Raw genomic sequence first — 11,956 nt, 5'->3', positions numbered from 1 at the left:
AAAGCTATATTTATGCAATTTATTGATACAAGACCTTAATCGTAGATTTTTCAACCAAAACAACAAATGAAGCATACCAATAAACACTCCTGTAAATTATGAAATCGATAAAATTACGAAAATTTCATTTTAGGTGATTCAAGTACTTAGCGGCAGCGATCAGGAGAGTTGGGTACTTACTGCTCTAGTCGCAAGCCGCCTCTCTGCCGTGAAAATTCGATGGCCGTTTGTGTGTTGTGATTTGTGTGTGTTTCGTGCGAATTGTGTGAGGGGTGTGGCTTTGTAATTGGATCCTTACAGCGTTATTTTAAAGGTAATTGTTGGACCAAAAAATGCATCGGTGTTTTCTTTGCATGACCCTCATTTGCACTGCTTATTTGTCGGGGCGGGTACCTTCCTTTAATTTGAAGTTTGCCCCCTCGCCGCATTAGGTGTATGGGATTGAGTTGTGTTCCTTTTGAAATGTTTTTGTCAGTCTGTTTAAATGGCGTCATAAATTATCCTCTACTTACAGTCTAACACGCCCATATTAGACATGTGCATGGATCCGAGAAAATGGATTGGGGTATGATCCCACAGAGCAGGATCCTGATCCATCTTGGATGGATCTTGGATTTATCAGGATCATAGATCCAGCTCTTTGATTTGTCAAGAGATCCATAGGGATCATAGATCAGAGTATTTTTTGCTCGAGCTCCATGGAGATCATAGACCCTCATTTATTTTTGTCAACAGAAACAGAAACCTCAAAAAATCACTTTGCATTTCACAAACATTTTGTTTTAATGATTTTGTGTGATTGCACAACATAATACAACATAATCAAAAGTTTTGTGGAACTTATTAACTTAGCAACACTTGGAAACCTGGTTCAAAATCACAAATGTTGTGCATGGTGGGATCTGCTCAGATCATAGATCCATGCTCTTGGTTTATCATCCTTATCCTATGAATCATAGATCCTGATCCAGGATAAATTTTTCAAGCTGGATCTGGCAGAATCATGGATGCTAGCATGCAGTTTGCTGTGGGGTCCACAGAGATCATAGATCCATCACTCAGATCCATCCAGTTACTTCGTACTAACGTTTCAGCAAACCCATGCACACATCTCATTTATAATATCTTTCATTTTGAATCAATTCACCTTCCAATTACCATAAACCAACCAACAGTCTATATAACAAATTTCACAAATGGCTTTGGTCCACACTCCAAACCTGAGTCAGGAGGAGTCAGGGATCGATTCGAGATGGCGCACTAGGAAGCTAGTAAGACTAGGCGGCCAAGTGACACTTGAAGGTAGTGACACTAAGCGGCATTTTATACCAATCGGCTAGTGGCTCAGCGCGAATCGAAATCGCCTAGTGAGACTTGAAATCAAGTGGCACTAGGGCCTTAGTGCGCCAACGCGAACCGGCTGCAGGACTATGGCCATGTGTGTGACCTGACCACAGTCCTCAACATTATTGGTAATGTTCATGTTATACCAGGCATCATAGGCGGTGCCACTGCCACCCTAGCCAAAGTAGCTAGATTTGCCAGCTCTTAAAATATATCAGTCGGGGAAACTGTGGTCAAATCTTCCATTTTTAGAAAGCCTTCCATTTTTGGAAGGATTTTCTATATATGGGTACGCACCTTCCAAAAATGGGTACGCTGACGACGTCATCGTACCCAAATATAGAAAATGTTGCGCATATGTTGGAACTTACCGATTTCCGCCGAACATGAGGCAAATGCGACTATCGCCCCTGGTCGCTTTCTATTCGCCATAGTGAAGTGTCCATAATCTAGCGTGGATGCCTAAATCCTAGCGTGGATGTATTTTAGGTAATTTTTCAAAGTAATGAGTCGTGGAAAATTGACAAAAATTTACCGACAAACGATGGTTTTATAAGACTTTATCAAACATTGTGTAAGCAAAAAGCATCAAAAACGAAAAGTAAATATCCTTAAAAGTACTTTAGTGACGGGCCATGCTTGTTCGATACCGCCGACTTTATTTACAGTGCGGAATTGTCTGGACAGAGTGCGGCGGTTTCGGGAGTGTAGTGGCGAGTAAAACTTGTATTTGTTGCCGTTTTCTGCATTTATTAGCATATTGTGTGGTTGATTTCAATTTTTTAAGGCTTTTGCCAAACATTTGGGTGGAGGTCTCGTCATTTTTCAATGTTTTTTTCCGGAATATGGGACGAATTAAATAGGCGTTGCTGCGCCGTTTTTCGTGTTACTTTCTATCGAAGGAGCATGAATCTTCAATTTATATGAGGAATAGTAAGTTTAATTTAAACCATTTTTTGTCAGGGCTATAGCTGTGTTCCTCCTGGTTGGTTATTGACCAGCTGTTTTCTCTTCTGAATTTCTATGTGTCCTCTAGAAGTAGAAAAAGAGAGCAGTGCGCCAGGACACCATGCTATTATATCACTATGTACATTGACATAGCATGCCTGTATTACCAACACTAGCACTGCTACTTCTCCTTATATCAATGATCATAAATGGCAAAATCAACTATTAATGTTACACATTTAAAAAGGCCGTAACTTAAATCAAAGAATGTGAATCACAGTTGGGAACACTGAGATTAGACCTTCCAATTTTGGAAGCCTTCCATTTTTGGAAAATGCATACCCATTTATGGAAGGTCCTTCCAAAAATGGAAGGCTTCCAAAAATAGAAGATTTGACCACAGTTTCCCCCACTGATATGTGCACAAATTTTGCATGTCAAATAGTCATAATATAGTCTTAAAACAAAACATGTGACCTAACCTGACCTTACATTACATTCAAACTTACAACCTACTATCCTACAACATGACATACAACCTACATACCTACAACCTGTAACCTGCCAATGTGTAACTTACAGCAAAATTTGTGTTAATATCTCCAGAGCTGGTAAATCTAGCAACTTTTCACTAACTGGGGGAAGCACCTGCCCTGCCATGCCTTGCTACAAGATTAGGTACCCAAACATCTGTAATAGCCATATTAGTTTACTTCAGGCACTCCTTAGCTGGGGGCAAGGCTATATAAACCAGGTAGAACGCTCCCGAAGAAAAAGTGGTGACAAGCAATATTTAGTTGCCGCGACCCTCACTTGTTCAAGACTATATCCGCAAGCAGCATTTACAAGCTAGCGGAAATCGACCAATCGGCGTTCGGCAATACTCAACGCCGATTGGCCCGATGCTCGTGACGAAATTGCGGGGGACTGCAGCTACTCCCCTATGGCGTTTCATTGACTTATGACTTTTGAAGGGGATTTGTATCAGTTTTTGTTGGGTTTGAGGCCATTTTTGAGCTTGGATATTCTTTCCGTGACCTTTGACTATATAATAACGACATTTAATTATGACATTTCTATATACTACCGGTGTCACATCGGCCAAAAAGACCGTAAGTACATGGGATAGACGGACCACTGCTGATGGGGCCACACATGTCGGCGTGTGGTCATCGGAGGCCCATGAGGGCTCGACATGGGCCCTTTATGGGTCGGTATAGGCCCAGTGGGTCCAGTGCAGGCCTACCAGGGGCCGGTGGCATATAATGTAAGGCTGTCTCGGGACGAATTGAGGGCTCATGGGGGCCATATAGGACCATTAGGGACAACATAAGCCAATCAGGGGTCCATTTAGGCCAATAAAGGCGCTTCAGGGACTTGAAGAGGCCATTCAAGAGCCGTGGTGGGCCCATGAGGGGACGGCATTGGTCCATCAGGTGCAGTCAGGGGATGTTGTACGGGTTTCTCAGTGACCCATTTGGGCATATCAGTGACCAATTTAGACCCAGCAGGGGGCTTTGTAGACCTATCAGGGGCTGGTGATGGTTTATCGGAGGCCAGCGTTAGTCCATCGGGGCACGGCATGCCCATTAGAGGTAATTGCGGGCCCACACTGAACAATGATGGCCCTTCAACGGCCCCTAATGGATCTAGATTGACCCATGTTCCATGATGTGTCATGTATGCCCCTATGGCAGGCCTACTCAGACCCCTGATGGACGTTCCCGGCCTCTGATGACCCTATACTGAATCCTGGTGGGGCTCTAAGAGTCTCCAATAACCCTTCTTCAGCCCATTATTACCATACGCTGGCACTAAAGGCCCCACATCAGCCGCAGGGCAGTCCGTGCCAAGACAGCATGTCTTTTCGGCCGATATTACATCGGTAATATTAATTAAAATCATGATTTTATGGTGCCATTATATAGCTAACAGTCATAAGAAATATATTTCAACTCGAAAACAGCTCGAAACAGCATATAATCTTAAAGAAACCCCTCTGAAATCCAAAAGCCTATTCGGGTCCATAGAGAATAACTGCGGTCCCCCGCAATTTCGTCACGAGCGTCGGGCCAATCAGCGTCGAGCACTGCCGAGCGCTGATTGGTGGATTTTCCGCTAGCGCGTGAGTGCTGCTCGCGGAGCAAGAGTTCGTCGACAATCCTCCACAAACGTCTGTCACCACTTTTCGTAATGCTAAACAGCCGGAGCGTACCCCCCTGGCTGGGGGTAAGAAGGTTTCCAAATCTTTCAATTGTTCTTTTGCTGTATGGCTGCTGTATGTTCTATAAAGGTGTGGATCAGACATGTGCATAGATCTGAGAAAATGGATCTTGGATCTGATCCATTGGGCCTGATCTCAGATCTGATGGGATCACACATCCAGCTCTTTAATTTTTCTAGAGATCTGTAGCAGTCATAGATCTGATTTTTTTTTTGCTTGAGATCCAGTGAGATCATAGATCCTCACATAGTTTTGGTCAACAGAGAAATCCCCCCCCCCCCAAAAAAAAAATCACTTGTTGGCTGTTGCAACTCACAAATGTTGCATTATTGATTTTACATGGTTGTATGTCATGATCCATAGTTTTGTGGCACATATTGACTTAGAAACACTTGGAAACCTGGTTTCAAATGTTGTGGGTGGTGGGATCCACTCAGATCAAAGATCCTTTGTTTTGGCTTATTGTCAGATCCTATGAGATCATAGATCCAGGATAAATCTTTGATGTTGGATCTGTTGGGATCATAGATCCTAGCCTGCAGTTTTGCTTTGAGATCCACTGAGATCATAGATCCATCACTCAGATCCATGCCCATGTCTGGACTGTGCATTTTCAGGGTGGAGTCCTAATCCTGACACTGGAGTAGGCCCCTGTTAACAAGGTAAATTTTTGATCATAGATTCCACCCACTCTAGTCCCCCCCCTCCCACTAGACATGAATCCTATCCTATATCACTCCTTAGATTGGTCAGGTGCTTACTCACAGGCTAGGGATGACAGTGATGGGAGTGTAGACTGTCAATAGACATCATTACTCTGGAATCATATAGATCGTTGAACATGTTCAATGTTAGCTTTTATTGACCTTTTTCAGTGAGGTGCAGCCTCAACTAATGCAGGAAACCACTGATTGAGCAAACAAGTTGTGACTGTTTGCACAAATGATTATCCTAAAAATGTGTGTTTGCTGTCAATTAGTTACACACTGAAATTGTCCTTTTATCTACAAAGATGCTTTTACAGCTCATGAAGGTTGCAACCTAGGGTCTCTGATCAGAGATCTGATCATCTTTTGTGTACAATGGGTGCTAGCTTTGTTATGCCTTGAAATAGCGAGCGGGAATATGTAGTTTCAGCAAAATCATTCAACTTCAAAGTAGTCTGGATCAGTACTGGACCACACAATTGTAGCAGCCATTCTGCGTTTCATATACTATTTCTAATGATATGGAATATTCATGATATGAACCCTGGTCTTCACCTTTGGTCTCCTACACCTTAGCATTATCTTTGCCATACCCTTAAATGGCATTCAGGTGTGTTTTCGGTGCTGCCATTTTCTGTTCATTTCCCTAACATGTATGCTTCTTGTTACAGGTTTAGATTGTGACAATGGATGACAAGGCATCACTAAAAGAGCTTGATCAGTGGATAGAACAGTTAATGCAATGTCAACAGTTGCAAGAAAACCAAGTCAAAACACTATGTGAAAAGGTAAGAAGTCCTGGTGTTGTGTTGGGTCCCTTGACATTTTTTTTTATTTATTGCAGGTAGGCATTGTCAACCACATCATAATTATTACATTCTTAATGTGCATCTATTGACACATTACCTGATTCCGTGTGGGTTTGCAAATTGATATATGCAGATATTCACTAAATGCCACCTTGTAGCGTTTTTTTATTGCACATTTGTAAAGCTGTCCACTGTAAACAATGGTACTAATTTTCTAAGTGCTCAGTGTTATTAATGGATTAAAATAGCCTGCACACAAGAAACCAAGCCCTTATTCCAGACAAAACTCAGTGTTCCTTCTTCCCACCCTCATGTCAAAATTCTGACCCAGGAGTCAAATGATGTGTGTCTAGCGAATGCAGTGAACCAAAGGAGGTTCTCTCGCTAGAGTCGAACGTCCAGAAGGTGCCCTAACCGACCCCCCCCCCTCTCCCCCCAGGCGAAAGAGATTCTCTCGCGGGAATCGAACGTGCAAGAGGTGCGATGTCCCGTCACCGTGTGCGGAGACGTACATGGTCAGTTCCACGACCTCATGGAGCTGTTCAAGATCGGCGGCAAGTCGCCCGACACCAACTACCTGTTCATGGGCGACTATGTCGACCGGGGTTACTACTCGGTTGAGACAGTCACACTGCTCGTCACATTGAAGGTGAGGGACGCGAAGGAGAGGATGTAAGGGACGCGGAGGGGAGAATGCGAGGGAGAGAGACGGGAGGGGGAGGGAGCCGACCTTCACGTGATTCTGACAGCCAACAGAACTGGTGGGAGAAATATTATTTTACATTGTAACGTGCTTGTTGAAGCAATTAAGAACAAGATACACGGCTGAATACAAGCAGCTGGCCCACGTAGAACCGCCATTCTGGCCATACCTGGCCTTGAGAAAAAGGTCATCGCGAACAAGGTTACAAATTTGCACACCACGCCACAAAAGGGAGCGATCACATGGGCTGACAAGCGCGAGGATTAAAAATGTATCAGAGTCCAGTATCACTAACAGAAAAATCGCCGGCTGGGCGCAAAATGACCTTTGCAGTCGTCGCGCCCAAAAGCCCTAATAAACCAACAAAGCCGGTTGCTGCGTTTTCGTTAATCAGATTTTATTCCCAAAAACAATACCTTGTAGTTTGTAAACGGTCCATTTTACCATCGTCCTCAGCTGCTCAGGCCCGGTGCATTTTCTTTAGAACCATCACTAATCGGTTTCTATTCACGGGCAAGCAGCGACGCCAGCTCTCCCAGCCGATCCGCCACTCTCGCCCGATCTGCTATGGTGGCCTTAGTGTGTTTGACTGGGCGATAGCGATAAACAAACGCAAACCGGCGGCTGAAGCCGAGTGGGATCCGGGTACCATACACTGCGTTTTCCGTGGGCTGAGTCGGCGATTCCCGTATTATGTGGAGGGTATTGTTTGTTGTTTCATTTGGTTATTTGTTGTAAAGAATTACCAAATGTTTCGATGATCTGTTAGCGAATCTCTTTTCACTTAAATTCATCGTATTAAGCAGAGCGATGTTGGTTTGGAATTTATACAACAGCTGCAATAGTTGTTGTTCGGGGCGAGTTTAGTGCTCTGCTATACTACAACTCCCTCAGGTTGAAAGCACCTAGCTCAGTGTGTCGTTGATGGAGTGTCGCTGTTGCTGAGCATTGCATTCTACTTACGCAGATGAACCATCTTCAGTATTATACCAGATGTTGCAGTGATTCAAACTCACTTATTCATTTGGTTTCAGGTTCGCTTCAAGGAGCGGATAACCATTCTACGAGGCAACCACGAGTCTAGGCAAATTACCCAGGTGAGTCGACGCGTGCACGCGCTCATCCCCTCCCCTCCCCCCCCCCGCTATCGATAAATGTCATTTGTTGCTACGGCAACACATCCCTCCATATTTACACTGCTGGAGCGTTATAACGCTATCGGGCTCCGTGCAATCAAAGTCTGGCAGATAATGACGTTGGTGGTGCAGAGATGTGCTTCATAGAGTGTGAAATGCAGCCCCGCTGATCTGTGAAATATTGTCTCCGATCATCTGTGAAACTTCTGGGAGTGGAACTGCGGCATTAATCGATGGCAGACCATCTGATGATATGTGCAGCGATGTGTAAATCAAATGTGATCTGGTATTGTGTTTTCTGCTGGTGTGCAACCTCAGACGTTATCCCTAAACGATGTGTCAAGTTCAGCTCCCGTTATGTTTTGTGTGGGGCTGTGTTTTAGGACTGAACACTCTGACGTTTCTTCCATTGTGTGTTGAGCTCGTATCACCGGATCGGTGTGTGCTGTCGCGAAGTGCCTGCCTCAGCCCAGCACGAGGGGATTATCCAGTTTTGGTCACAGTTCTGTGAACCACTGTGTGTATGTCAAGGTCGCGGGGAGTGTAAGCGCCGTAGTGGTGGGGAGGGGCGGGAGTGGGAGTGGGAAGGGGTGAATGGGTGTGGGGAGTTGGCACCGAGCCAGCACCGATTGGGAGCGCTAGGGACGACCGAGCTCGCCCGGTGATGGTCCCGATTACGAGTTATGTGGTTCTACGCGTGTTTTGAGAAAGCTTAAGATCCATTTTGCTCTTTAAGCTGGATAAAAATTGGCGTACTGGAGCTTGGAACATTTGGTATAAGCTTTGCCTGATGTCGCGATATTCGCTGGGTCTTTGACCTCTGCATCGGCCCGACCTGTCAGCATTCTGAAAAATAGCTCCGTCTCGTGGCACGGATCACGCCTTGCTCGCACCCATCATTCACGGTTATCAGGCGTTACATAGCTTTGGCCAGCTGTTAGACGTTTCTATCTGAAATTGAAATTCAAAGCGCTTCTTTCGCCACTCGTTACATCCCAAACCACGGATGGTGGCGCACTTTTCCTGTCTCTCCGCCACAATTTCCCCTATCGTCATTATAATCACGGACGACGGCCCGTTTATGAACAATATTATGATCACGGGCGGCGTCCCGTTTATCAACACACCGCGGGATCGGTGTGGTGCCTTCCGCGGCGACGCCTTCATGAGTCGCCGTCGGTATGTGTGCCGGTGGTGCTGCCCTGACGGCCAAGGTCAAACACTGACCGACGCCTGGTCGACGAGCGGCTAGAGGATCAGACCCGTCGGTGTCCTATGCTGGGCAGGGCTGTGGGGGCGATGGGTTCGCGTTTGGGCACGCGCGTCGGGTAAATGCTCACGGAACGGACGTGTGAGCTGGCATTGATTGTGCTGGTTGTTTAGGCCATGAGGCTATGATACTGTCTAAAATGTTATAAGATATGTAAGTTAAGGCTGCGCTCATTTACAACATACTTCCTGTCATCCAGTGCCCTTCCATCCATCGACATTGTTGGATAGATGAACGTCATAGTCATAAAATCAATAATAGCTAATACAATGCCGTCTGAATTGTTTCCATCAAGGCCAATGGTCGCCTCACCATTAACCCTGTAGCTCAGTCCAACCAACCTGTATGCTTCCTCTTCCGCCCCTGATCAGTCCGTTCCTTGCCTCCGTCTGCCTTATTTGTCTACCCTGTCTATCGTTTTTTATCATTCATGTGTGCGCACAGGCGTATTCCGTTGTGAGCCTTTGAACCAACCCTCCTTGCCATTTCATTTTCCACTGTTCATGTTGCGCGTGCCTTTCTCTCGGTTCTCGCCGTACAGGGACCCGCAGTTGCTACTGTACACATATATTACCAATTTAGAATTGCGCTATTATTTGCTAAGTGCTGGCCATTGGAGAAATGAAATGTAGCGCAAAGTATGGAGGAATAACACATGTTTGCTCCTAGGACGTTTGTTTTGTATGATTCCTCTTACCGCAACAGATATTCTTCCAAAACTACAATCGTGCTATTTTTCCGCGCCGGTTGCCTCCCCAGAGCCCGTCCTTGGTATCGCCTATAGCTTCCGTTCCCGCTACGTGAATGAAAGTCACGTGACTACTACAGGTTTGCGCTCAGTACTAACACACCTAGCCCGAGGGCCGGTCCGTAGCGGGGAGGGGTAGAACGCCAGAGCTCCAGCGCAGTGGAGGTGGTGGTGGCCCGTATCATAAAGAGGCAACCGTAAGCAGAACTACAATTGCCGCAGTATAAGATTATGATCAAGTTTTCTTTAGATGTATTGATTGACAAGAAAGTGCAATGCTTATCCGATATAATAAAACGGTGTCCAAGGCCTAGGAAGAACTATAAAACATATTCAGCAACGTATAAATTTATGATACAGGCCATGACCTTTCACCTTGCCTCCGGGGAGGACCGCTCAGGAAGCCACATACCGATCGAATCGAGGCCTCGCAGCGCGGCGGCAGAGGAGAGTGGATAAACCATCGCCAGATCTTTCGTTTACTTATGTTTCCAGAAGAAGGGGGGGGGGTGGAGGGTGAGGGCTGTTTTCAACCCACTCACCAATCCTTTCCTTATTAACTTATAGCTTACCGAAAAATGCAACACAATGGTGGCCGTCACGAGATGTAGCGAAAAGTGCCTCAGCCACACCGGCTTTGAGTAAACTTTAAGCATTGGAATTCGGGCCAGTGATCCTGAAGCGATATCTTTTTTTGAAGAAATAGTATGTAGTGCTCTAGCGAGGAACATCTTGATATATGTAGTTAGGATTTCAAATGACCTTTTCCTCGATAATTAATTGGAAATTCAATAAAAAGTAAATATTATATTGTTTGGCAAATTTTCGAACAACAGTTCATTCTCAAGCCACATGAAACATTGTTTCATGTGGCTTGAGAATGAAACATTGTTTCATGTGGCTTGAGAATGAACTGTTGTTCGAAAATTTGCCAAACAATATAATATTTACTTTTTATTGAATTTCCAATTAATTATCGAGGAAAAGGTCATTTGAAATCCTAACTACAGATATCTTTTTTTGGTCGTGCATAAGCTGGGATGACGTCGTCCAAGTTAATTGCGAAGAAACGGTTTTAGTTTCAGAACATTTATGTTTATGAGGCTAGTCGCGCCAAATAGTATACGTTTGTTGCAAAATGTCAAATAGTGATACCACAGAGTTGACGTGCTATCCAGATGATGGAATTTATTTGACACAAGAAGTCAACAAGTGGCATCGTTAGTCATCCTGCATACCTATAAATCGATTCGTCACCTTGGTTCGAGCTCAATAGTTCTTTTCGCGGATGATCGGTTTCGTTTTCTTTCCTTTGGGGGGGGGGGGGCGGGGGCAGTTAATGAGCCAGTAACCACCCTCCCCAGTCCCCTAAACAACAATTGTTGACAAATACTGTGATGGCCTAAAAAATGCCCTCAATTGTGTCACGTAGGGGAGAATGAGGTAAGTTGAGCCGTTTTTTCGTAAGCTACAGGCTACCTTACTGATCATTTTTCTGCGTTTACGGGTTGGACGGACTTTTGGACGGACTTTTGGTCATTTGCGCATGTAATGGTGGCCAGAAATGTTTCATACCGCTTATTTTTGTACTGAAAGGCTGCGTCAAAAATCATCTTGCACGTTGCTCATCTTACCCCATGGGCGGGGTAAGTTGAGACACGTCGTGGGGAAAGTTGAGCATGGATAGAAAAAGCGAACCTCTTCTTTTCCCGGGCGCGGCGAAGAGTGGGCTCTTTTATTTACTCCATGTGATACATACTTATGGCAACGTTTTTTCCTCCATCAAAAAGTAACTGTTTAAAGCCTTCCAATAACTCGTCAAGTTTTCTATCAAGGAAGAAATCATATTATCCTTCAGATAATCTGCAAATCACTTACAACTTGTGTAATCAACAAAGAAAAAACTATTTCCTACCATTTTTATTCAGCAGAAACAAGCGCAGCTCAGTTTGGTTTTCGACAGCGGAGACAACAATGGCTTATCCGGCTCATCTTACCCCAGGTGAAAATGGCTCATCTTACCCCACCCGTGGTCATTTTCGATTAATGGCTGACACCTGCTAAGGA

General features: G+C 44.9%; 1 protein-coding gene across 2 annotated transcripts in view; it reads left to right on the top strand.

Annotated features, from left to right (window-relative positions):
- The first annotated feature begins 164 nt into the window (after nt 1-164).
- Nucleotides 165-11,956, top strand: part of LOC122394213 (serine/threonine-protein phosphatase 2A catalytic subunit beta isoform) — a 42,050-nt gene continuing 30,258 nt past the window's right edge. The window contains exons 1-4 of one of the 2 annotated variants that reach the window (XM_043390945.1): nt 165-313; nt 5,895-6,011; nt 6,472-6,681; nt 7,770-7,832. In XM_043390945.1, coding sequence (XP_043246880.1) covers nt 5,910-6,011; nt 6,472-6,681; nt 7,770-7,832 — 375 coding nt within the window. In that variant the 5' untranslated portion in view covers nt 165-313; nt 5,895-5,909. The remainder of the gene's footprint in view (nt 314-5,894; nt 6,012-6,471; nt 6,682-7,769; nt 7,833-11,956) is intronic. The other variant, XM_043390944.1, reaches the window with a different exon arrangement.

Source organism: Amphibalanus amphitrite, unplaced genomic scaffold (assembly GCF_019059575.1).
Source record: "Amphibalanus amphitrite isolate SeventyFive unplaced genomic scaffold, NRLGWU_Aamphi_draft 000579F_arrow, whole genome shotgun sequence".
Taxonomy (NCBI): domain Eukaryota; kingdom Metazoa; phylum Arthropoda; class Thecostraca; order Balanomorpha; family Balanidae; genus Amphibalanus; species Amphibalanus amphitrite.
Note: the sequence above shows the minus strand (reverse complement) of the source record. Positions and strands in the feature narration are given on the sequence as shown.